General features: G+C 42.9%; 1 protein-coding gene across 12 annotated transcripts in view; it reads right to left on the bottom strand.

Annotated features, from left to right (window-relative positions):
* Window positions 1–27,821, bottom strand: part of TACC2 (transforming acidic coiled-coil containing protein 2) — a 272,500-nt gene that overhangs the window by 177,352 nt on the left and 67,327 nt on the right. For 9 of the 12 annotated variants that reach the window (XM_053309040.1, XM_053309039.1, XM_053309041.1 and 6 more), the window contains one exon: window positions 26,876–26,986. The exons of 2 other annotated variants lie outside the window; for them this stretch is intronic. In XM_053309040.1, the coding sequence (XP_053165015.1) occupies window positions 26,876–26,986 (111 nt within the window). Of the gene's footprint in view, window positions 1–8,478; window positions 8,553–26,875; window positions 26,987–27,821 lie in introns of those variants that run through there. One more of the 12 variants, XM_053309048.1, reaches the window with a different exon arrangement.

A 27,821-nucleotide genomic window follows, 5' to 3' on the forward strand; every position in this document is an offset into this window, starting at 1 on the left:
ATATAAACTAGTACATTTGAAAAATGTATCCAACCTAAGCTGTTATGCTTAAAACAAGAAGAAGAAGAAGAAGAAGAAGAAGAAGAAGAAGATATTTGGTGACAGAGCAGCTCTCTCAGCTGCCATCCCCTGACTCCCATCCCCTCCAACAAGCTAGTCCCATCATAAATTTTTAGGGGACACCCATGTATGCAAAGGCACATGGAGGGCAGTTTGTCAATAGCCCCCTGAAACCTGGATGCCAACAGTACTTCCAAGACATTCTTTCTAAGTTTAACCCTTTAAAAGGAAACTTTCCAGTCTCTTGAATTAAACTCTTTCAGAATACTTGGAAGGAAATACTGCTTCCAAATTGCACTTAAGACGATGTGCCTTGGATGACTGAACTGCTTCAGAAAAATGCTTCAGAGTTTAATTACCAGCTGCTTAACAACAGCTGCTACCAGCATACAGTAAATACATTCAAAAAGACCAGTGGGCGCAGTCTGCAATCAAGTCATCAGCCACTTATACTTTAAACAACAACTGCACACACCCTTCTCATGTGTTATCATTTGCAGGTGTCATCTCAGTCATGCTTGCAATTTACCATATAATTGGAATACATATGCAAGACTTGAACATGTATACCAATTCTATGGTAATCTTTAGCATTTTGGAATGCTGAACAATATCATCATGGAAATATATACACGAAAAGTTGCTAAAATGTATTTTTTAGGAAGTATGTGAAAAAGGTGTGTCCTAAATTTCTGGATATGGTAGAAGTGCAATCACACTTATTGTTACCGACACTTCTCTAGATCAGCCATAGTGACCACAATGAGCTGTACTTCTTGTCAGCGTGGTGTAGTGGCTAGAGTGCTGGACTAGGACTGAGACCCGAGTTCAAATTCCCATTCAACCATGATACTTGCTGGGTGACTCTGGGCTAGTCACTTCTCTCTCAGCCTAAACTACTTCAGAGGGTTGTTGTGAGGAGAAACCTAAGTATGTAGTACACCGCTCTGGGTTCCTTGGAGGAAGAGCGGGATATAAAAATGTAAAATAATAATAAAAATTGTTAATTTACTGTGGCTCATTCAGCCAGCTCGTGATTTGGGAGTGCTCAGATGCCCCATTTAATTTGCATTATTGCACACATTACTAGGAACATAGGAAGCTGCCATATACCGAGTCAGACCATTGGTCTATCTAGCTCAGTATTGTCTTCACAGACTGGCTTCTCCAAGTCTGCAGGCAGGAATCTCTCTCTGCCCTATCTTGAAGAAGCCAAGGAGGGAACTTGGAACCTTCTGCTCTTCCCAGAGCGGCTCCATCTCCTAAGGGGAATATCTTACAGTGCTCACACTTCTAGTCTCCCATTCATATGCAACCAGGGCAGACTCTGCTTAGCTAAAGGGACAAGTCATGCTTGCTACCACAAGACCAGCTCTCCTCTCCTAAAAATAACCAATATTACTTCCATGTAGAAACTACACATTTTACATACCTTTGCTTATTTTTTAAAAAGTTATTATTGGAAATATTGTTATTAGGTCTATTTGTGCTCTGCTTTTCAACAAAGTTCTCAAATTTTCTCATTTATAAATGAGAAAATAGGTCCCTGCCCCAAATATTATTTTTATTATTATTTAAAGTACTTACGCCCCGCTCCTCCAGTATACAACTGCTCAGGGAGCCTCACAACATTAACAAAATAGATACAATGAAAAATAAAAGACTAATAAAATTAAATAAGTTAAAAGACTAGGCTAAACCCACATTTAAAATTACATATATTTTTTAAAAAGTTTCAAATTAAAAGTTATTAATAAAAATCTAAAAACTGCGAACTATAAAAACCAAAAGAAGAGACTCACAATCTAAAGAACAAGATACTCGAGAGACACCAGCAAACAGTCACTAGGGGGGGCTATTGTGCTCGACTGAATAGAGACAGTTGCTCTCCCCCTGACAAATAAGAGAGCCACCATTTTAAATGTGCCTCCTTGTCCAGTTCACAGAGGTAAATACCAAATATGCCAGAGCTGACCATCCCCAAGAAGATTTCTGTAACCATTGTTCTGTGCTATAAAAGTGAACAAGGAGCATCGTCTGGTCCTAAGAGTCAACCTGCCACCTCTCCCACGAAAACGGCTATTCAAGTTCCTGTGGCAATTCTTGGACTTTGTACCAGGTCACAAGAAATATGTATTAAATGATCCAAGGGCACATAATGGTGCAAAACAACCATTTCCACTGCTGCCACAGTTCCAGGGAGTGCTGCTGTTGACTACAGAACTAGTGGCAAATGTAGCTGTATGCATCAGTTTGGATGAGACTGCCTTCCAACAGGATGAGGGCAGATGTGAATCAGAGGGTTCTGTGGCAGCAAACTGATGGTCTGAACTGGCCTGGAGAAAAATTTCTTGACGTGAAACCTATTAATATCTATGGCTATTATAAAGCTCACTTCACCTCCTTGCATATTTGTTGAGTTATCTACAGAACAGTTCCAACAGTTCTCACCAACTAATGAGTCTGCAATAAAGGTTGAATCATATACTATGAATAAATTCTTCACTACCAGGTTGCTTGCTAAGAATGTTTAAAGCACAATTTTAAAGCTCAAAATCTGCCTATGCAAACTGGTTCTAAGCTTTGCAGGCTCTCTTCTGCCTCACACACGCTATTCTTTGATTTGACTATGCTATTGTTTGTTTGAGCCACATGTTAATTCCCACAAACATGACAAGAACTCGGGGGAGGGCCTACATGAATGCATTCGTTTTAAAAATCTAAATATTAGTACAATAAAACATAATGTATTCCAGCTAGGATTTTCAGTCAAGAAGCAAAAACTTCTAAAAATGGACTCTGCTATTATCCATAACCAAACTATTCTGAAAATTGTGCTAATGAGCTAAAGCGCTGACTAAACAGTAGGATAGGCCAAGTATAACTTTCTGCCAGCTGCCTTACTAAAAGTAACATACAATATTTTTAATCGCAGTGCTTTCAGATTTCAAGTTCCTAGTTTTCTTTAAACATTCAGAAAACCATTCAAGAAAACCACTTCCGAAATCACGCAATATTGAGCCATCAATTGATTTCTATTAATGGTTCAGGATAAGGACCTAAGTTAGGGGGGAAGTAAATTTTCTAATGCTCCCAAAGCCAATAAATAATAGTCGTAGCATCTATTAAAGGATTGAACGAGCTGGAATTGAAAACTTTCAAAAAGCAAATCAGTTCTACAATCTCCTTCAAAATCACAGACCTTTCAAGTGCTGTAGGGTTGGAAAGGAACTTGAAGGTTTAGATCAAATGCCCCCTTGAGCAGAAAACTGTTACAGCATCTCTGATGAAAGTCTACTCCTGCATCTGTGTGATTTGTTTGACACTTGGCTCCAAAACCAGAAAAAGTTTTCAAGGCATATTCTGAGGAACTCAGGGATTTGTTGGAAGGTTATAAGAGGTTATTCAATGAAAAGATCAGCAATAGTAGACAGGCTTGAAAGACAGCCACCTTCAATTATTTATATTTTTTTGCAGTGTACAGCCAAAGGATTCTGTTGGGTGTGTTCACAAGCTACACAGGGCGATTATGAAGTGCAGGCTGCATGGGCAGTATTCCATGTGAACAGATTGTGCACCCTAGAATATACCCCAAAATCCTTTGCAATGCTTGGAGGCTCTATGATAGACTTGTTGGCCAAAAAATGCAGAAGTGCCTTTTACCAGCTACAGCTGGTGCACCAGCTGTGACCCTACTTGGGTCAGTCAGTGATTTTCAAGCTTCTTGGACCTGACCTGTCACTCATGCTTTGGTAATGTCCAGATTAGACTACTGCAATGCACTCTATGTGGGGCTGCCCTTGAAGACGGTTCAGAAGCTTCAGCTGGTTCAGAATGCTGTCGCAAGGATGTTCATGGGTGCAAGTCACTTCACAAGTATTACACACATCCTGAGTCAGCTTCATCGGCTACCTGTCCACTTTCAGGCTAGATTCAAGGTGCTGGTGTTGACCTTTAAAGCCCTTGGGGGGCTTGGGGTCAGGGTACCTGTCGAACTGCATTCACCCATATGAACCTGCCAGAGCCCTCCGCATGTCATCTCCATCCTTGCTCATGGCCCCGCCACTAACAGAGATCCAATTGGCGGGGACTAGAGACAGGGTCTTTTTGGTTGTGGCCCCTTGGCTTTGGAACACCCTCCCTGAAGAGCTTTGCCATGCTCCCTCTCTCAGTGTTTTTAAAAAACAACTAAAAACACATCTTTTTAATGAGGCTTTTTAATATTTCACCTGTTGCATATATCTGGTAGGATCTTCGGTTTTTATAATGCTCAGTTTTTAGCTTTAAAATTTTAATTTGGAATTTTAAAAGCTAATTATGACTGTGGTTTTAGCTTGGATTTTTAACTTGTTTAATTTGGTTAATTTTATTAGTCTGGTTTTATATTGTAACTGTTTTATAAATGTTGTGAGCCACCCTGAGCAGTAATGTACTGGAGGTATAAATATTTTAAATACATAAAAATGAAAATAAACAAATCAGCAAAGAAAGGATGGAATAAAATCAGAAGCTTGAAAATCACTGCTTGAAAGAGTAATATTTTATTTTTAATACACTCAAAGCTCCTACAACAGTGAAACACTAAGAAGATATGACCCATCTCCTCCATAGAAACTTCATACATTTTTCCTACTTTCCCCCTGCCCCCCCAAAAGAAAATACATACTCTCAGAAGTATTGGCATAACAATTCAACTTTTGTTGAAGCCAATTATTACATTATTCAGGTGAATACTTTCACCACATATTTTCTCCCTTTAAAAGAAAACCTGTTCTTTTCTCTTTCTGAAATGCTTGAATCCAAGCAACAGAGCTGAGAAGCAGGTTTCCAAGAGAAACTGCACTGAGTTCCTATTGTCCCTTTCCCGGCCACTTATCTCTTCAGACATAAACAGTCACAACACTATCAAAAGGTGTCTGCTACCATTCCCCAGGGCATGCAGTCAGAAGACATCACATTTGCACATCTAGCAACTAGAGGAAATTGTATGTTTTAAAAAACCTGTCTGGTTTCAACATGCCTGTGCGGGAAAAAGGACACCTTCTACAGCATTTCTTTTTAGAAGGTGAGCCCTTTGTGGACAGGGAGCCATCTTTGTTGTTTTGATGTGTAATCCACTTTGAGAACTTTTGTTAAAAGGCTGTATATAAAAAATATTCATCATAGTAGCCTCTAGAATCATTGCTGCCTTTTGTAGTGGCCCTGCTCCTGTGGCTTTAACAATGGAAAGACATCTACAAATTGTACACTCAAAACCCTTTTCACTACATCTCCAGGTCAAGAAAAGCTTCATTTACAGGATGTGTGAATCAGGCTGCTGCTAAAGTCAAAAAAGCAAGGTCGTTGTTTTTTTAAAGGAGGGGGGCAAGCCTACCAGATGAAGATGGCAGTTCACAATTCCTGGGGGGAAACAGTGGTATCAAAACTGCTGGTATACCACAAAGGAAGACAAGTGGAAGGGCAAGGTCAGGGGCCCTTTCTCCTTTCCTCCTCACAAACCAATTCTACTGTATTTCCTGCCCCCATTCCACCTCAAAGAGACATAGGAACATAGGAAGAACATAGGAAGCTGCCATAACTGAGTCAGACCATTGGTCTATCTAGCTCAGAATTGTCTTCACAGACTGGCAGCGACTTCTCCAAGGTTGCAGGCAGGACTCTCTCTCTTCCCTATCTTGGAGATGCCAGGGAGGGAACTTTGAAACCTTCTGCTCTTCCCAGAGCGGCTCCATCCCCTGAGGGGAATATCTTGCAGTGCTCACACTTCAAGTCTCCCTGAGGGGAATATCTTGCAGTGCTCACACTTCAAGTCTCCCTTTCATATGCAACCAGGGTGGACCCTGCTTAGCTAAGGGGACAAGTCATGCTTGCTACCACAAGACCAGCTCTCCTCCCTCCCAGACAAAAGTGGATACCTTGCCTTGAAACTCCTGGGTGTGCTATGGACACATCATAATCAGTTTCCAATATTTTAGTGCCATTCCCAGTAATCTTGACTTTCAAATAAGGAAAGGAACAAAATAGAATTTGTTCCTAGATAAAACCTGATTATTAAAGACAGTCTTAAAAGAAAGGACTGCAATGTACTTCTGTACCAAGAAACCACAACATATTCAGCTGGGAGAGAAGCATAAGAGAGTAGTCAGACAATGACGGCATCTGCAGATGAGAATATTATTTTACAGCAGCCCTGTGGAATCTTGGCAAGATGGGAAGATCTTTTGCCAGGTGATGTGATTAATCAGAAATACATGACAGTGGGGTCTGAACTCCATCTCTGAGGTACCCATTGTACACACACACCTTAAATTGTTATGTGCTTACTCAATTTCAAGTGATCACAGCAGAGAACAAATAAAATGTAAGGCGAGTCAAGAAGTGTAAAGGAGACTAAAGGTTTATGAAATGGTATATATGTGCAACAACCTACCTACAGCCCATCCAAACCAGTCTGTTTGTTCTTCAAATGAATGATAATCAATGGCTTAAATTATTGTTAGAGGTAAGAAAAGCCATGATGTATCAGGCTCAAAGTCTATCTAGTCCTGCATCCTGTTTCCTACAGTGTCCTACCAAGTGTCTCTGGGAAAATCACCATCAGAAGATGAAGGCATGCCTCCTCTCCTTCTGTTGCTCCCCTGCAACTGATATTCAAAGCATACTGCCTCTAAGCCTGGAAGTAGCATATAGCCATCAAAACTAGCAGCTACTGTTATTGTCCTCCATGAACCCGTCTGATCCTAGAAAGCTATCTTGGAGACATGCCACCCAAAGCAGTAGAAAAGTTCTAAGCTTTGATGGGTTTTACTCTACTGGTCCATAGATATCTTTCTATTATGAGCTTGCTTACATATATGCAAATAGGAGCACCGGAATTTAGACAGAACTCCTTAACCTTTAACAATCAAAAATTCAGCACTTTATCTCCATGTTAGCATGGGGGAGGGAATACAGCATTAGGCTTTGCCATAAAACTATGAGCAATACCTTGCTCAGAAAGGTTAATGAAGACAACAGCTTTGCAGGGAGTTGGCAGTAGTCACAACTAACTTAGTCTTAATGGGACTTCCTTGCCAATGATTTCTTATCTCATTGATTTTAATTGTGCTTACTAGTCTGGAAGTTGATTGGTGTCTTATAGGAAGTATTCCAATGTGATTGGAACATATGTGTAGTTATAAAGAATATTCATATAACCCATTTCAACAAAAACGTTATCTAAGTGGTTTACACAGAAAAAGGGAATCCGATTGTTCCCTGTCCCAAAAGAGCTCATAATGACAAAGAAGACAAGTTAGATACCAGCAACAGCCACTACAGAGATGCTGTGCTGGTGCTGGATAGGGACAGTTGCTCTTCCCCTGCTAAAAATTAGAAAGCCACCAATTTACAAGGTGCCTCTTTACCCAGTCATCTATCCAAATCATATACATGGAAGAACACAAGCCTGCCAAACTTCACTGAGTGGTGGAGCAGCTAGATTATTACATCATGTAAACATCTTCTGAAGGAAGATCATCTGGCCAAAACAGGCCTGACCAATGTCTACATTATGTTTCTTCACTTGTCCTTCAAGTGAACTGAAGTTTCGGTAAAACAGATTTGGTTTCTCTCTGTCTTAATACTTACTCATATTATTTTAATATATCTATGTTTGTCCTTGCAGAGCCCCAAAGTTTTACTGTGTGGCTCTAGGACAAGCGACAAAACATTAAGGATACAAGGAGACAAGGGTATACTGTACCCTTGGACTAAGCTGAGAATTTGAAATAAATCTGATCACCCACACAATCCAAACCCACAAGCACGAAGCAGGTGCACCCTGGTGCTTGTAATGAAACAGTAGTATACTTTCCACCCGAAGCCTCCCTTAAGTCACTCTACAATGTGTAAACAGTAAACTACTTAGAACACATTTTTTATTTCTCTTCCATTTTCACAGCATACCCAAATGGTACAAGTGCAACATCAGCTAAAAATGAGGTTTAGTGTCCTGCATCAAAACAGATCCAAATCTAGTTTATTCAAAAAGCATGTCCCTTTAAACTCAACAGTACTGTTTCCAAGTAAGTGTGAGCAGGATTCCAGCCAAATAAGTACATTCACTTAAGAGTAAGCACCACAGAAATCAACATGGCAGATTCCCAAGTATTAAGGCTTCAGAAAGCCAGCTCCTTTCACAGTCAGTGGCATTTACTCAGCCAGTGCAAATGGTCTGGCTTAAGCACTTCATGGTTCACAGCCTGATAAGATCCTAAATGGGAAACAGTTCCAAATCCAAAGCTATCCACAATTTTAATTCCTATTAAAGGAGCTTAAGCCATCTGCCCACCACCACCACGGCAATTACGATAACGATAACGATCAAATAAATTGTCTGGCATATCTGTTCAGTAACAAAATTACCCAAGGGCTTACTAATCTTTCTTGTGTTGCCATTCGCTTTTCTTTTCTTTTGCCTCCAGTTTACAGCACATGAAAACCAAAAGGCCAGAAGTTTCCCTGCGCAATATAACTAACCAACCCACTACGTCTCCATGGAACTGCTGGTAAACACATCCCGAGTCCGAGGGGGAGGGGTGGGGGAGATCAAACACATTTTAGAGTATTGTGCACACCCGATTTAGCTACCAGGATATAAAGATTATTTATCTCCTTTTAACGTGAGGTTTGCTTTTTTAAAATTCTCAACACAGAATTATCATGTGTACACAAGAAATGTAGACGTGAGAGAGAAGAATCAAGCTACTTCTTAAGATTCCCACTTTGATCTTTGTACACTTATTTAAAGAGCGCCACCCCTCCATTACAATTACTTGCAAGATCTGTATATCAGAACTCACACTTACCAGTCAAGAGCGGGGGAAACCTAGCCCTGCAGTAGTGGGTCGTCATCAGCGTTAAGAGAAAGAAAGGGAAACACCAATGCAGACTCGTTTCCTTTAGCAAAAGCGTTTGGGAGAATGCCACATTTCAGTCAGAAACGAGAAATATTAACATGCCAAATTCTTCTCCCTGTGAAATCCACCAGAACTTTAAAAATACAAACTAAGTTTTTAAAAATGGAGGAGGATGGGAGTCAACCAAAGAAGGAATCCTCAACCTCTTGCGTTTGGCGCTGCATGTCCCCTCCGAATGGAAAGCTGTTTGAAAAGTGAACCACACAAAAGGCCAATGGCTATTTAAAAAAAAAAAAAAAACTCTGGAGGAGCCCAGCTTAGAAGCTCCTCCTCCCCTGAGGCTCCCCGAGGCGAGGCTAGCATCTAGCTAGCACACAGGCAGTTGTTCCGAAGGCATCCGATGGGGCTTGGCGGTCAGTGGAATGTAGGCACGTTTTTCTCGCTCTCGCTCTGCGCTTTTCTAAAGCATTTGCAACGTGGTTGGGCAGCCGCGATCACGAAAAAGGAACTGCTACTGAATTCATCATCGGTTGGACTTTGCACTGGCTCCCTTCCTTCGCTTCCCAGCACCAGTGTGAGTGTGTCTGCCAGGGGAAACGTCCGAACACGTGGTTTTTATTCCTTTCTTTCCAGCGCCTACAGGAGTTGCTTTCCAGGACTTTTTGAGTCATGACAAGCTGATAGCTGTTTTGAATTTTCGAGACGCTTTCCACTCGACATGGCAATAATAACCGCTTGACAAACCGCACATTTACTCCCCGGGCTTTTCTTTTTGATACTCTCCTCCGCCTTGGACTCGATTTGATCAGTACTGCTGTTGTTATTATTATTAAAAAGTAGTGCCAGCATTCATTCAGCTTGAAAGAAACGTGATTGTGCTCCAATGGGACATTGCTACCCCTGCTAACTTGGCAAAGAGGCACCTTTTAAGGTGGTGATTCTCTTTATTTAGCAGGGGGAGAGTAACTGGCCCTGTCCACCCCCAGCACAGTATCTCCAGTGACTCTTGCTGGTGTCTATCTTGTGTTTCTTTTTAGATTGTGAGCCCTTTGGGGACAGGGATCCATCTTATTTGTTTGCTATTTCTCCGTGTAAACCGCCCCGAGCCATTTTTGGAAGGGCGGTACAGAAATCTAATAAATAATAAACTCTATCTATCTATCTATCTGATTGATTTCTATGATTGCATTCCAGTAACTCTCTATAGAAATCTTGTTTTTAAATTGAGATCCAGATGGGTGGGTGGGTGGGTGGATGGGGGCTAACCACTATGGAATTCTGTAGTCCTGCACTGTGGTGGCACCAAGGGGAAAACTGAGGAGGAGCAGAGAAAGGTGCTCCCCGCTTCTGGTGGCAAGGGTGCACCCCAATGGGTGGTACCAAAACATTTAAGGGTGGGCAGGCTATGGCATCTTTGATTTCTGAAACATAAATGGGGGACAGGTGGTGGGTCAAACTGCTCACCCTCTGGAACCACCCTTGGTCCAGTGGCGATAATTTAGCTTTAGTTCTAGTTGCACAAGTAGGCTCTAGCCCTGAAACCTTATGTCCTAGTATATCTGCTCATGTTTAAGGTACCACAAGACGTCAAAGTCATTCACATGACCAGGCAGGCAGGGCAGTGGGTGGGCAGGTGGAGGAGACGGCTGGTTTCACTCCTCCCCCGCCCCCCACAATGAGCACTTGAGCATGAGCTTGCTGGGAGCATGAACTGTGCTCCCAGACTATCCTTGCTGCTCTTTGTATTACAGAAGGAGCAGCACGGATCACTCCGAAGCTGGGACTCATTGTCCCAGCCTCCAAGAATCCTACACTCAGCGTAGGGCACTGGGGGATTCCCCCAGGAGATGAGCGCTCTAAGTACCGGTCTGTGTCAGCATGAGCTGCACGATCCTGGAGCCAAGGTTAAGCGTGCATTTGCTATGAGCCGGGTTGCAGCACTGGGTTTAGCACCACAGCATTGCTGGGATCCGTGTGGATCCCAGCAGTTCTCATGGGCAGCCAAGCCCAGGCTTGGTGGCTTAAGCCTGGGCTTGGATGCTCATGAGAGCAGCCTCTTCTTTATGCTGGCTGTAGCAGAGTAATGGTGCGATCCTATGCACATTTACTTGGAAGTAAGTAGCCTAAGGCTGCAATCCAAGGCATATGTACAGAAGAGTAAAGCTCACTGGATTTATGCATAGGATTGTGCTGCACCACAATCTGCTAACCGCTCTGGCATTGCCCAGGGCCGGACTGGGGGCATTGAGAGGGCAGTGGAATGTATGTGGGGAGGGCACCGGGTTTTGAGCAGAATGGGTCCTTAAGGGTGGAAGTATTCACTGCTGCCGAGTGCGGCAGGGCTGAGGGGTGCCCCGGGAATATGCCCTGTTGCCCTGTGGGCCAGTCCAAGCCTGGCATTGCCACCAAAGCTCAAATGTGGCACTACTGCTAAGGCAATTTGTTACTGGGAAAAGTTGTGCAGTACGAGTTGTGTGGGGAAACAGATATATGTGAAAGTGAAACAAGTCCATTGCATAGTGCAAACAATCAAGGGCACAGTAAAACTGCACACCTAATTTAGCGGGAACGGATACAATCTAGCTAAGTTCTATAAAAGGTTTTTGGAAGAACTTTCAGGAAATTCAAAAACAATACATAGCTATAAAAGAACTGATTGGATTCCCCCCCTCCCCACCTCATTTCATTTTCATTTCTAGCTCTGAAAATTAGCATTCGTTCTGACAAGACAAGAAGCAGAGATCCAGAAGAAAACCTTCTGCTGGAAAAATATTACCTCTTCACATTTCCCCAAAGAACAATAGACTCCCAAAAATAGAAAGAAAGGAATGGGGTATAGTTTCAATTTATTCCAGCCTCCTTTTGGTATGCTTGAGGAAGAAACCTGATTTTCTTCCAGTATAGATATCTACTTGAGGAGCTTTCTAGGGCAGAGAAGCCCTGAGGTGACCAATAAGAAGGATTCTCCTGTACTAAAATGTCTTTCCTTACATATTCTTCCCAAACTAGCATTTGTATCAGCATTTGATAAAAAAGGCAGATACGATTTACTGAGTGGCGGAGCAGGGATCGCCAGCGGCTTGTGTGGCATGGTCTAGTTCCTGAACTGAGCCTTGAGGCTTCATTCGGGACTAGGAGTGCAGGTTAACTCCCGAAGGGGCCGCGCGGCCCCTTTGGAAGCTAAACTAAGGCTGGCACTGCATTCACAGGGCCAGTCAGGAGCAGCTCTTCCCTGCTAAGGCAGGGAAGAGACGCTCCTGGGCTGCGCTGCAAAAGCAACACCAGCCTTTTAACGCCTGAAGAGGCCGCGTGGCCACTTCAGGAGCTAGTTAGGCTGGCGCTGCATTCGCAGCATGCAGCCAGGAGCGGCTCTTCCTTGCCTTAGCAGGGAAGAGCTGCTCCTGACTGGCGCTGCGAATTATTATTATTATTATTATTATTATTATTTTTACATGTATATCCCGCTCTTCCTCCAAGGAGCCCGGAGCGGTGTACTACATACTTGAGTTTCTCTTTCACAACAACCCTGTGAAGTAGATTAGGCTGAGAGAGAAGTGACTGGCCCAGAGTCACCCAGCTAGTTTCATGGCTGAATGGGGATTTGAACTCGGGTCTCCCCGGTCCTAGTCCAGCACTCTAACCACTACACCACACTGGCTCTCACCGCGCGGCCCCTGCAGCAGTTAAATGAAGGCTAGCACTGCTTTCACAGCGAAGCCTAGGAGCGGCTCTTCCCTGCAGGGAAGAGCCACTCCTGGGCTGTGCTGCTAAAGCAGCGCCAGCCTTTTGACTCCTGAAGGGGCCACGCAGCCCCTTCCAGAGCTACTTAGGCTGGCGCTGCATTCGCAGCGCACAACCAGGAGTGGCTCTTCCCTGCCTTTGCAGGGAAGAGCCGCTCCTGGCTGGCGCTGCAAACACAGCACCAGCCTTCATTTAGCTCCTGAAGGGGCTGCGCGGTCCCCACTTGGGAGCTAAACTAGCCTCCCCACATCTGACGTCAGATGCGGGGAGCATGTCGGAGCCGCTCTTGTGGCCCCTGATTGGTCGGCGGCCCGGGTTCTTTGAACCTGTTGGCCCAATGGTGGCTCCGCCCCAATTACAGGGACTTCTACACTTCCAAAGCCCAGTATGTGAAACTGTATGTTCCTGCACTATGATTTTTGGCCATACAAGAAGAATTCTGTCTCTGCTTGTTGAGTGCCATCTAATATGGACTAAAATATTAAGTGTACAGAAGATCCTATCTCATGCTGCAAAGACTTGAAGTGGCAACCTTCAGTCCCCTTTTAGCTCTGTGCTTCTCGGTCTGTTCAGAGGATATCAGCTTTAAGCTTCAATGTTATTGTAAGCCATCAATGTTGCTGATCACATAAATTTTTTTTCTGTTCTACACAGAAGTCTAGTCAAACGGTTTTGCAGGTTGTATAACTGTGCAAGGATAACATAATACTGGGGGAAAGTCAAAACTATCTACCAACAATGTGGACCAGCATAGTACCAAATAAGTACTTTTAAGAGACACCAGTTGGACAGTGTCTGTACCCATCATGCATCTGACATAGTGGGTTCTGGGTCTCTTTGTTTTTGTGATATCTCTTGTGCCCAGAGTAGTTTTCTAACAGAAATTTATTTTGGGAAAGACGCATGCATCTCCATTTCTTCATATGACTATTCATTCAGGTTCCTTGCACCACCCTAATTGCAACAAAGTCTAACCATGTTTACTCAGAAGTGAGTTCCATTGTATTCAACAGGCTAGAAACTGCACTTGTCCATATCCATTCCTTTTTACCCTTGCCCTTCCTTTCTCTCTGTTCTATCCCCTGCTTCAGATGCAATATCTTTGGGGCAGGGACCTGTTTGTTATTATTCCATAAAACAAGCATCACATACATTTATGGTGCTGTATACATGAATAATTGTAACAATGATAAATAATAAAATAGTGCAAGACTACTCATTCCACCATAGCTATGCTTTCATAGCATAGATGGTTATTTCAAGATGGTTTCCTTCTTTTAAAAAATCTGTATATTGTTATAGAGTGTGTATTCTTCCCTACCCAATCAGTTCATTCATGAGCCTGTCTTAAAATGTACTTTGGGAGTGAAATTCACTAGAGCAGAAACTGCTTGATCTGGTCAACCAATAGCTCATTGTCAACGCGAAGGGCAACTTTGAATAGGGTGCTGCAGGCCTCTTTCTTGGGCCAGAATCTTTCACACTTTTAAACCATTATATAGATGAAGGGATCGATTGATTGAATAATTAATTTTCCATATGGAATGCTAACACTTCAGAAGACAGGAATAAAATTCAAAGTGGTCTTGAGAGAATGGGGAATTGGGCTGAAACTAAGATGAGATTTAACAGAAAAACATAAGTTCTGTATTTAAAGCAAAAGTAAAATGAAATGAAATGAACAGATATAGGATGGGAGATGCTTGAAAGCAGTACATGTGAAAGGGATCTTGAGACTGCAGCTGATCACAAGCCTAACACGAAAAAGTGGTGTGATGCAACCAGGCACGTGGCTTTCATTGAGGAGGGGGGATGAGCATCCTCTGACCACCATGGCCCCGAGCACTTCCAGGGGCTGCCAACGGCTCGTCTCACTTCCCCCCACACCTTCCACGGAGCCTGAGGAGACAATGAGACAGGCAGCTATATTGCCCGTCAGATGGGGGAGTCTCCCAAGTGAGCCATCGCACTCGTCGCACGGTGCCTTGTGGGATATCAGGAGGCTGATAAATTGAGTGCTGGACTCTGTTGATCCACGATGCCAGTAGCAGCATGGATAATGATCCATGCTGGTTCCAGCAGCATGGGTCTTGGGAGCACGCAGATCATATGCTGAAGAAGCAACCATCCAACTGCCTGCCTGCATGGTCGTGTTAACAGAATAGCCCCTGATTATGTTTAGCTGGGAGAAGATAAAATTGAGGAGAAATGTGCTAGCACTCTTCAAATACCTGAGAGGCTGTCATATATAAGAGGCTAAATATCTATTTTCTGCTGCTCCAGAAAACAGAAGTATATCTAATGGGCTTAAATTATAATTAGGTAGATTTGCTTGTTGAACATTAGGAAAAGTTTCTTAGCAGCCCAACATGGGAACCAGTTATCTAGATGCAAGTGGGCTTTTCTTTGCTGTAGGTCTTCAGGGAGAGGCTGGTCAGCCATCAGCTGAGGATGGTCTAGCTATGGATTTTAACATCAAGCAGGGGTTTGGACTACATGGCCTGCAAGCTCTTTTCCAATTTTCCAAACACCAAGTGCATTAAGAAGATAGGGAAATGGAGTAATCCCAGACACCCAGATCACCCACATCATGTCTATGAAGTTGGGTAGTGGCTCAGGGCTAGTGTTACAGTAGCACTAAGAGTCAAGCTAATCTCATTGCTTTACATACATTGTCTTATAGCAGTAGATATCTTACATCAGAAATCACTAGCAAAAGACCAAGCTTGGTAGACATTTTATGTCTGCTTTAAAAGGACTAGAGTATATTTCCAGTCCTTTTACTTTACACTGGGTTTTAGATAAAGTATTAATTTCTTCATTATACTGTTTAGATTCATTAATGAACCAACAGTTATGGGTGTGTTTTTGAAGGCCCACAAAACAACTCAGAACCCTATTGCATGCATGTTTATTCAGAAGCAAGATTGACTGAGTTAAAGCTTAATCTAAAATGTCAAGCTTTAGCTCAACAACGGAGCATAGATATCACAGCATTCACATACAGATCTCTTCACCAAAGAGGAATATGACATTCAAAACCACTTCCTGCCCATGAATTTAAAACTCATGGGAGTTATTCACGGTGACTGAAAATTAAAGCTGTGCACATCTCAGCAGTCTTGATCCCAAGGGGTCAGAAAGAACTTTGTCCAGTTTATATTAGGGGTTCAGACTGTCAGGATCTCACAAAAAGGCTGAAATCCATAGAAAACCCTGCAAGAAATGCTCAGTGAAGCCACCAAAACTCAACCAATTGGATCTCGCTGCTATGAAATCACAACATTTTACATATTTTCTAGCTGAAGACAAAATTTTGGCTCAAGATAAATTGAAAGTCATCCAGAACTAGTGGAAAGAATCCCTGATTGTTCTACAAGCGGCAGGCATTCCAGCTGTTATTGAACGACAACTTCCACCATCCTAGACACAATTCATTGTGGTTTGGGATGATGGGAGTTGTAGTTCAATAGCAGCTGGAGTGCCAAATGTTGCCTACCCCTTGTTTAGAACAATATTATCCCTAGTATGTCTATGTACTTGCAGCAAAATATGTAGGAGCACCCCACTAATGAGGCAAGGTGAGATGGTCACCGCAAGCAATGTAGGTGAAAGATTGTCCGTCTCCATGGACTCACTACCTCACTCCCCAACCCCACAGTTGCTCCCCCCCCAAAAAAAATTTTTTTCTTGAAGCACACCAAACCACAACCAATGTCCTGAGCTCTCATCCTCCCCTGCTATATTGGGCCTTTTGCCTGTTCAAAAGGCAAAGGGTGGGAAGCTAGCAAGTCAAGAAATGATTTAACATACTTCTTGTCACTTCAGCTTTCTCAACCTCTGTGCAGTCAGGAAGAGGAGAAGTTTCTGCGGTGGATGCTGCTTCCATAACCACCTGGTAGAGGAAGTGGGGATCATTTTGCCTCCAAGGACTTGTCAGGGAGGTTAGATATGGAGCTTGGAATCTGGCACGTTAAATATCTTTGGAGCAGTGCCACACAAGGGGGCTGCTGGCAATCCCCTTCCTCATGTGATACCTTTGCAGATCCTTGCAGAGTCTAATTGGGGAGCTTCCGATCCAACTCTTGCAAAGCGTTTTAAAGGATGCTGTGTAAAGTGTTGGCTGCTGGCAATTCTGACTCCTTACTCAGCCTTGAAAGATGAGGGTCTAACTCTCAGTTTGTCTGCTAGATCCTTTTGGGGCTTCAGTAATAAACAGGTGAGAGGAGTCAGAAAATGGAGCCACTTCAATCCCCATCTCATGCCTAGGAGACTTGGGTTCTTCACCTCTTGTTTCTGTCCCTTAAGTAGGATGAAGATGGTTGGTTATTTGCCTGGTTGCGGATCTGGTGAATAACCAGCCCATTCACCCACAAGTGAAATGAGGAAGAGCAAGGCAACCGGGGTGGGGAGAGGAGAGAGGAAATGATCTGCACCTGCAACATGAGTTTACCCTTGTGACTAGTTTACCTTACCTCACCCATACGGGCAGCTCCTGACTTTTAAACAAATCATACACAAAGCAGCTTATGTGGTCAGCACATAATCAGCACAATTAAAAACAATGAAAATAATTAACAGGTAAACAGCACTAAAAAAACAATGATACACTGACATTACACTATCTATCTATCTATCTATCTATCTATCTATAAATGCAGTCAGCACACATCTAACTATGGAATGGATTTGCATCTATATGAAAACACCAGCCACCCTCAAAGGCAATTGCTCAGCTAGGGAACTATCTGGCAGCCACATTAGCAGATGTGGTGTGTTTCTACACTACGAGGCTGTGCACACAAGCAGCCCTACCCAGGTTAGGGAAGCCCTACCTGGGTAGGGCTGCTTGTGTGAAGCACCAGGATTGAACCCAATCCCAGAGTCGCCTCCCCTGCAAGCCTGGGTTTTGTGACCAGGGCTTTTACCTGGGTTAAAGGGCACACGCATGCCCTTTATCCCAGGTACGGGGTCATGTGTATGCTTGGGCTTCACACAGCCCAAGCATACACAGAATCGGGTGCCTAGAGTGCCTGACTCCCAATACGCGATGCTTGTCGTTTGGTGCATTGCGGGTATCCTGAGGCCAGGACTCAAGAATTGCACCTGCACAGAGCAGTGCAGATCATGTGGGTGCACAGCGGTGCACCAAAGAGGGCACTAGAGATTGTCTGGGGTGGAAGGTAATTTCCCCCCTGCCAGTCCAGCCCATATTCTGATTGTAAGACCTTTATGCACCCAACAACTGGCTTACTTCCAGATCAAGGTCTTTCCCCCTGCTTTCCTTTATAGCTACAAGAAGCCATGAGCTACTGTTACTATGCGCCTTCTGTGTTTTTTCCTGTCCTGTGTCTGCCAAGTATTCATGATGGGACATCCGCTCTTTGGTAATGCCTTTGATTTCTGCTCTCCATCTCTAGTCTATCATGAATTTCGAAAAACTGATTTTCTAGTTTCAGCCTTATTGCCTAGATGCAATAAGCCATGAGGGGCTTTTCGAAAGAGCGAGGCTTTACTTCAGAGGAAGTAAATTGGTGCAAGTTAGGATGAGAGTATATAAACGGCTTTTAAGCATAAATGAGAGCAAATCAGAGTAAATTGGGGCCTTCCATGCTGCCTCCTACTCCTGCCTCCACTGCCCGCCTCGTCACCCACATGCTCTCTCACCACTCACCTGCTTTCTCGCTGGGTGAGCAAGAGAAGCAACCCCCTCTGCTGAGGTAGGCAGTAGATGCAGGCAAGTGGAGGAGGCAGGGAAGGTGAAGGCAAACTAGATATGACAAGCCAGGGGGTGGCATCTCTCCAAAATACCAAGGTGGACAGCGAAAGCAGGCAGGCATGAGAAGAAAGCAGGGAAGGCAAAGGCAAACAGGAGGTGAGAGGAGGTGACAAGGCAGGGGGTAGCATCTCCAAAATACCGGAGTATCACACATAACAATTTTTTTAAGTGCAGCTTTTAAGGGATGGAGATACTGCACAGGACTGCTCATTGTCATGAAAAAAGTAGTTTGTTGCATGACCGGCACTGTTTTGATGTCACTGTAATCCAATGCTCGTATGAACTCTCCCCTACTCAGGGGCGTAACTACCATTAGGCAAGGGGAGGCGGCTGCCTGGGGGCCCCCACACCTCAAGGGGCCTACCAGAGGCAAGTCACATGTGAAGTGAGTGTGTGTGTGTGTATCAGCGAGGGGCCCCATTTTAAAATTTTGTCTCTGGGCCCACTCCAGCCTCGTTACGCCCCTGCCCCTACTCTAAGTATAGCAAAGTGTAGCAAGGCACCGGCTGTTTGGAAGTGGCCCAGGCTTGTTGCTTCCTGATTTGGTGATAAGCTCTGGCCTGGATGAAGCTGTGGTCTGAATTGTGATCCTGAGTGCTCATTTTGATCCTGGCTAATTCCCAGCCATTCAGGCTCCCCTAAGTCCTAGTTGGGGACTAATCAATCCAATATTTTGCTCGCATTCAATGATAAAATGTATAACGGGCATACCAATCCATCTTGGAAACAGTTTAACTGCAAGGCAAACCTGAATATTTTAAATTTATCTTTGAGAAGTTAAACTAGATTTTATATGCATGCGATGGAAACTATTCTTATCAATGTTATTTCAAGGAGGAAGGAGTGCCTGACAATGTTATCAGTGCAATGCACTCCAAAATCTTCCTATAATCTTGTAAGTGTTCTAAACTTGAACATTATTTCAATAATCATGCCCTTCACAAGTCAAACATGTAGAGACAAGTATTATAACCGAAACAAGAAAAACCTAGTGAATTTCTGCAAAATGAAACACACCCACTGCTAAAATTTGCAACACTGGGACATCAGTTACAAACAGTAATGTAAAAAGATGGCCTCTATAGGACCAGAATGTCAGGGTCAGATCTAAAAATAATATACAGAACAAGCAAACAAAAAGAAATGTGCTACTTCTCAGGAAGGCAAGACAGTGTAATTCAGGGAAAAGAGAATTTGACGTGACTATCAAATCCCAAGTCTAAAATATATTTGTGGTGCTGCATGTTTTCAGTGGTTTGCATCAAAGGATTCACTGCGATTCCTGCTGCATGTATACACAGTAACAAAATCATTCATGATTCCCACTATGTGAACAGGTCACTAAGAATAAGACTTGCTTTTCAAAATGCTATGCCAGAGTATGTAGAACCTATCAAGTAGCAGCCACAAGTTTACCAAAGGAATAACTGCTTTCACAAATCACATGTTTCCCAGCATCTCCTATGTGATGTAAAAACAACCAAGACCTAACTAGCAAGAAGTATGACTGTATCAATGCCAGGGAAAAAGCTCTGCCTTCCACTCTTCACAAAAATAAATAAAAGCAACTGTTTAAATATTTAAACACTGCCTTTTGCTATGCAGAACAAAGGCAGAAATGAAATCAATTTGAGTCATCAATTCAAATTTCAGTTCAAGTTTGAGTTGTCTTGGTTCAAATGTCTTACCTACCTTGACAACTGACAAAACAGAGGATCAGCATACCAAAAATGGCATGTACATTCTTGTAATGAAGAAGAACCCCATCTGGTTAGTGCAAGCACTTCAAGTGCCATTGGTCTACAGCTTACTGCTGTGGTTTATTTCCCATCAAATCTAATTGTTTAGACATCTAAGTAACATAGCTAGATGCAGACCAGTTCTGAGTCATTTCTGATAGGCATTAGAACTCAGTACTGAAAGAAATAACTGTAGCTTAACAGAGGTTCAAGGCAATCAAGGAATTAAAACCACTTTTCACATTAAGGTTTAAAGACATGGGAAGACTCCATTCCCACATCTGCAGAGACACAGAAACTTCTTGTCTAAATGAATAATACATGTCACTGATTCTCAGCCAGACCAGCAAACTAGAGCACAGCAGAAGCAAGCCAGCATACTCATTACTACATGAGCGCCAGTTCTATCTATTGCTCATTCACAAAGGGGAAGAGCAGTTTTAAACCTACAACACACTCCTTAACAGGCCATGGCATATCCTCCGATAGGGATATGCAGAACTGGTTCAATTGTAAACTGGTCCACCACAAACCAGGCCAGTTCGAGCAGTTTGATCACAAACCACTTAGAACAAGTATAAGCTAGTCCATCAACCCAGCCAGTGAGTTCAACTGAACCAGTTTTGGGACCTGCGGTTCAGTCCAAATTTGGACCGAACCACAGCAGTCGGTCCATGCAGACCCCTACCCTCTGACAAAGAAAACCACAACATCCTGGTGGCACAGTGGTAAAACTGCCGCCCTGTAACCAGAAGGTTACAAGTTCGATCCTGACCAGGGGCTCAAGGTTGACTCAGCCTTCCATCCTTCCGAGGTCGGTAAAATGAGTACCCAGAATGTTGGGGGGCAATATGCTAAATCATTGTAAACCGCTTAGAGAGCTCCGGCTATTTACTTATATAAATGTAAGTGCTATTGCTATTGCTATTGCTATCTATGTTGGCTAGTTTGGTCAGGCAGCTTCAATACATTCAGAAAAGGTTGTGCATTCCATGTGCCATTCCTTACTTTTTGTAGAAACCCTCCACCATCTTTCACCACTTTTCTTCTTGGACTTTCAGCAGCTAGTTTGCTATAAGGATCACAGGGATAAATCTGAGAAACCCAGCCTCCAAAAAAGAAGGGAAATCAGTAGTATTTGATTGATAGTTTCCTCTGCCAGTCTAGGATCCAAATTAAATGTGTGAGAGATGCTTGTGAATGCATCTCAGTTTTTAAAAAATGCTCTCACAAATGCCATCCATAAGGGAGACTGATCTGGTCTAGGACCAGGGTGCAGGGATTGGGGCTTAATTCTTTGCCCAAACACTGCTTTCCTGTTCAAAGTTACCGTCCTGAAACTCCCATTTTGGCCTGGTAGGAAAAACATACATACATATATTTTCTTTCTCTCTGTGAGGGCAAATAGTCACTTCAGAATTACCTTCCCCTTATCAGGAAACCTGTGGGCAATAGGGTTAAACACTCACATTGTGGTCCCAGTCCAGACTGCCACTTATGACACTTTGTTGGGTGATGCAGGAGCAGAGTGTGCAATCCCTTTTTGCTCCTGTTCCTTCATAACAATGCTACATCTAAAACACAGCTTTAGAACTCCCTTAACTACAAATTGTACAAGGTGGTAGAGAAGAGATAAAACTGGTTTGAGTGGTTGGTTCTGATTCTGTTACAGTACGTCCAACTGAGATTCAAACTACATATTACATAGAGTTCTGTGTCGTCTTTTTCCTTCGTAGTAGTTTTTGTTTTGTTTTTTAACTCAAAGTAATATGAATAGGATACACATGGGGGAAGGAGATCCCACTTCCTTTTAAAGCACAAAATCTGCCTTCCCAAGTTGCTTTTTCACCTGCGAGGGGCAAAGGCTGGTTACTTGTACCTTCCTGGTATCTTCAGAAGTTCAAAAGCTGCTTGGGAAAGATTATTTTTAGTTGGAAAACAACTGAAAGAGGGGTAAAGTTATGCAGCCTCTCCTTGTCCAGTCTTTTTCTGATCAGATGCTGCATCTCCAGATTACTTTGAGTTGTGTGTATTCTGTGTATGACTGTGTGCGCGCGCGTGTGTGTGCTCGTGCAAACACAGAAACATAAGTGTATACACACACACACACACACACACACACACACACAGGAATACATCCTCATGTTGATTTAAGCCTTAAATAAGGAACTTTCTGCTGGATCAGACTGACTCATTACTATTTTGAGTATTCTTTTCCTTCCTGTCCAACACATGGCCTAGCTTGCTTGCTTGAGTCAGTGGGAGTCATTTTTTCTACAGGCTTTCATAGGAATATATGATGTAACTTAGGCTAGAGGTCTGCCTAATCCAATACAGCCTACCCCAACTCATAGTTGTTCTTCAAGGTCTCAGCCTTACCCAACTCTGCTACCTGATATTTTTTTACCTGGAGATGCCAGGGATTGAACCTGAGATCTACTGCACAAAAAAAGCATGTGCTCTGCCACTGAGCCATAGTACCTCTGTAGAACAGCAAAAGTCCCTCCCTCTGATCACATTTGAGTATACACTCCTTCCCCTGGAGGCCCTTAGAAGGAAGCTAACCTGTGAAACTTCAAGTGAGTTTTTGAGTCATGGCAAGTCTAATCACTAGTGCAGACATAAAAGTCTTTAGGGTGGTTCAGCTCTCATACCAGAAAGAAGCCCCAATGGAGTGCACGGTCCAGAAGCCACCCAAACATCCCACATTATTGCTTTAATTTTTTGGCTCAAAGTTCTTTTCCTGTGCTCTGGCCAGGCCCCAAGTTTTGGTGTACTATTGCAGTGATTTTCATTAATAAATTATTATTGTTATGCTGTTTACACACAGTCTACCAGATGTTATTGACTGGATTTGGAAATTTAATTATCGGGCCCTTTCCAAGGGTCTCTAGGATAACCAAATAAAAATTGAAGATAGCATCGTAGTATTCATGCTGTCCCGAGCAGTGAGGCCTTCTGTAGTGGATGTGTTGTAATTTTATCAATGCCCAAGGTGTCAAGATGGTGTTCAAGTTCTTTTGGTACTGCACCAAGGGCACCAACTACTATTGACACCACTATTGTTTTCTTTTTCCAGAGCCGCTCAATTTCAATCTGAAGGTCCTTGTATTTAGTTATTTTCTCCAACTGTTTTTCATTGACTTGTCTATCCCCTGGGATTGCAATATCAATTATCAGAACCCGATTCTTCTCGATGACTGTCAGATCCTGCGTATTGTGCGCTAAATGCCTATCAGTTTGTATTCTAAAATCCCAAAGGATTTTTGCCTCCTCATTTTCTGTGACCTTCTCAATCGGATGATTCCACCAATTCTTGCTTGTTGGCAATTTGTAATTCTTGCAAAAGTTCCAGTGGATCATTGCACAACTTTATTGTGTCTTTCCTTATAATCAGTCTGTGCGATTTTCTAACAACAACATACAAGGTGCTCAACCTTCTCATCTGCTTCCTAGCATAACTGACACTTATTGTATTTCTGGGTCTTATCAATTTTTGCTTTTATAACATTTGTTCATAGTGATTGTTCCTGGGCTGCAAAAATGAGACCTTTCATTTCTTTCCTCTATGTCCCCTTCTTTAACCACTGCCATGTTGTGCTATTGTTGACTTTTGATTGTATGTCATTAAAGAACTGACCGTGCAATGGTTTATAGTGCCATTTTTCTCGTTGATTCCTCATCTGCTGTTTTTTGTATTGGTCCTTTGATTCCTTTATTTTCAACAGTCCTGTCTTACTCACTTCCTGTAGCATTCCTACAGAGAAGGAGAGGAGAGCTGGTCTTGTGGTAGCAAGCATGACTTGTCCCCATAGCTAAGCAGGGTCCACCCTGGCTGCATATGAATTGGGAGACTAGAAGTGTGAGCACTGTAAGATATTCCCCTCAGGGGATGGAGCCGCTCTGGGAAGAGCAGAAGGCTTCAAGTTCCCTCCCTGGCTTCTCCAAGATAGGACTGAGAGAGATTCCTGCCTGCAACCTTGGAGAAGCTGCTGCCAGTCTGTGAAGACAATACTGAGCTAGATAGACCAATGGTCTGACTCGGTATATGGCAGCTTCCTATGTTCCTATGTTCTTCTTGGCTTTCATTGATGTATTCCACCAATGCTTGTTTTTCTTCTTCAACAGACTATCTGACTTGCAACATTCCACGTCCACCTTCATTTCTTGGAAGGTACAGCCTATCAACATCACTTCTTGGGTGCAGGGCATGATTGATAATTATTATTTTCCTGGTTTTCTGATCCAGTGCATCCAGTTCTGTACTACCCCCCTCCGCCGGGCACTACCTTGATGATGTGGAGGGGTTTGCCAGCTTCGAGGATGCAGAGGGCTATGCTGGAGGGTCACCCAATCCAGACAGGCCTCTGCTGAGAAGTCAGACTAAATATGCCTAATCCCATAACCATGGCGAGAACAAGAAAAATGAATTCTATATCGGATCGGTCGTCGCCCAGGTCAACAAGGGCCACATCAAGTGCTAGAGTACCTGGGCACTTGTTGGAAAATGGGTTACAGGACTCAGGATCTTCAGCTGAGCAACCAGGGCTGGAGACTGTAGAGCTACTGGAAGAACAAACTCAATGTCGAAAGTATGCAGTCACAGAAAATTGAGAAATATTTATTATTATTAACAGCTTTGAACTCACAGACCAGAAATTTCAGGTGTTCAAAATCATGTTCTTTCACCCATGTGACTGAAAGAGAACACATTCCTTGTAATGATTATAGGAACACTACCATTGCTATAGCATAGAAATAGTGGGTCCAATATGTAGAGGACATAGAATAGGAACCAAGTTACAACAACAAAAGTGGAGTGGGGGAACACCAGGAATTATTTGCAGCCAGCTTTGCAATAGTAATGTATCAACAATACTTCAATTTTAAATATCCCTAGAAGTAGGTTGCACTATAAAGCAGGAGATAGGGAAACTGTCAGCAGATACACATTATCTTCATCCTGCAATTGCACATTCCTGTAATAAGCAAGTCTGAACAAAAACCATATTAATTGCTTTGGGAAGTCCTCATAGTAATGCTGATCCTGTGCATAACTTTGTTCTTTATTTCTGAGCCTGTAATATACAAGATGTACATATCCACAGGCATGTAGTTTAAAAGGTTGTACTGCAAAAAAAAAAAAAAAAAACCAGCAGCTGCTGCTATTTGGGACAAATATTCAGACAAGAAAAACAGGTGAGAACATTCAGGCATATGCAAGAATTCATGGAGTTATGAATTAGCAGCTGCTGCTCAAGGCACCACCCTGTTTGCCACAGGTTATCAAAGAATGTCACCCATTAAGACATATGCACACTTGGCCCTTTCTTCTCTCTAAGCAGATACACAAGTAACAGCAGCGCATTCAGAAAGGAAACACCACTTCTCTAATAATACAGTGATGAAAGCAAAGGTGGAAAGAAGAACACACAAGGGCAGTGAATTCCTCATGTGTGTGAGAGAGAGAGAGATTCAAAACAGCAACAGCTTTCAAATAGTAAATTCCTGGTAAATGAGCACAAAGCGGTTAACATTTTTTGTTCATTAAGCTGCAATAGTAGCCCCATTCACACATTATGTTTTACACAGGTACAGCAGCACACTTCCAATCTGTACCATGCATTTGAGGAGCCTGTACTCAGGTTCATTTTAAAAGTGAACCTAAGTACAGGTTCCTTAAATGCATGGTACAGATTCAAAGTGTACTGCTGTACCTGTGTTTAACATAATGTGTGAATAACTGTAGCTTTGTACAGATCTGAACCTATGCACACTTTCACTCATTGTATGAGTGTTCAAAATAATGTCTGAATAGGGCTAGTTTTTTCTCCAAACCAAGGACAATCAGCCAGATTGCGTGCTCCATGACTATCACATGACTATCACACTTTACTAAGAAGCTGTTTATTCCTGACTCCACTTAGAAAAAGCCCCGCCCTCGCCCCTGGCAAATGAAGCAATAGCTCAGGCTACTGTTTACCTGTCACACATCTGGCCAAATAAATGTGAACAGAATTACAGGCAGGACTTACTTTCTTCAGAAAGAGTTCAAATCAATCTGAAGAAGAGTTCAAGTCTATCTGCCAGCTTTTCTTCCTGGCACGGCTCTTGTAACAGCTTCTAGACTTGCAAAAGCTTAATACAAGTGAGGAGTTCTATGGAAGGTGAGGAGTTTCCTATCACTTCATCTCCAAGCCAGTACCTCTTTGCGTACCAGGCAGTTGGTATCCTACTTGAAAGGATAATTGGAAGGGGGGAAAAAGTTGGACTCCTACTTGAAAGTCATATCCTCCTCCCTGGATATACATGTCCTTAATTCTAGTTGTCCAAGAACTGCTATGGTTACTCATGAGAGCAGTAGGGAAGAAAAACTGCACAGAGGTATTCTCCATTATTAATGTGCATGAGCCAGTAATTAATCCTAACACTAAAAATAGCTTTCCTGGCTCAACGCTGGTGAGCCCGAGTGCAAATTAAGTTTCCTTTTCACCTTATTGATTTAGCATCTCTAGTAAGAAAGACCATGGCAGTGTTAAAAGCAATTTTGAATTTTACTGTTCAATTCAGTTTCATGCATTTTGAAAGAATGGTTCTTCAACAGAGCAGTGTTCTGTTAATGCACTGTTAAAAACAGGTAATGCTTTTCACTGTACCTTTCTACTCTGATGTCATCTCTCGCCTCATCTGAGATGTCTTTGGCTGCTACGAATATTGCATCCTTCTCAGGTACAACAAGGAGAGAGTTACAGAACTCAGGAAAATTGCTGAGATTATGGAAAAAGCAGGAACATGATTAATTAGTGGAAAAAAGAAGCCTACAATTATAGGCTTAAGAAATTCAAATAATAATAAGATATGCCTTTTTAATTTTTAAAAAAGAAAATGATTGCTACATCTCAAGACTAAACATTAAAATCCCCTAAAGAGTTTGGATTAAAAAAAGAAAGAAACGGATGAATTACTGGAGATACATTCGATAGGGCACAAGTCTTATCCCCATAACTCCTGGCTCTTTTGCTTTGGGGTAGCAGGAATGTAGATGTAATAGAATGAATAGCAAAACAGGAAGGAGACAGACTCCATAAAAGGCATAAATGATGTGTAGGATTTCTTACAAAAATATTGTCTCTGCTCTTAATGTGTTTTGGCAAGTTGCCTTAGTCAGGGACACAAACATTTATTCTAACGTAGGGTTGCTGCATGTCCAAGATTGGCCTGGACAGTCAAGGAACCAGGATCAGGGGTGTCCATGAACCGATTACTGTGGTTTGGTCTGAATTCAAACCGAATTCAGAACAAACCATAGGTCCCCAAACTGGTTCAGTCGAACACACAGGCTGAGCCAGTTGGGTCGACAAACTAGTTCGAACTGGTTCAAAGTAGTCTGCAATCTAACTGGCCCAGTTAGAACATAAGAACAGCCCTGCTGGATCAGGCCCAAGACCCATCTAGTCCAGCATCCTGTTTCACACAGTGGCCCACTCCCACCAGATGCCTGAGAAGCCCACAGGCAAGAGGTGAGGGCATGCCCTCTCTCCTGCTGTCACTCCCCTGCAACTGTGGTATTTAGAGGCATCTTGCCTCTTAGGCTGGAGGTTG

Source organism: Hemicordylus capensis, chromosome 3 (assembly GCF_027244095.1).
Source record: "Hemicordylus capensis ecotype Gifberg chromosome 3, rHemCap1.1.pri, whole genome shotgun sequence".
NCBI lineage: Eukaryota > Metazoa > Chordata > Lepidosauria > Squamata > Cordylidae > Hemicordylus > Hemicordylus capensis.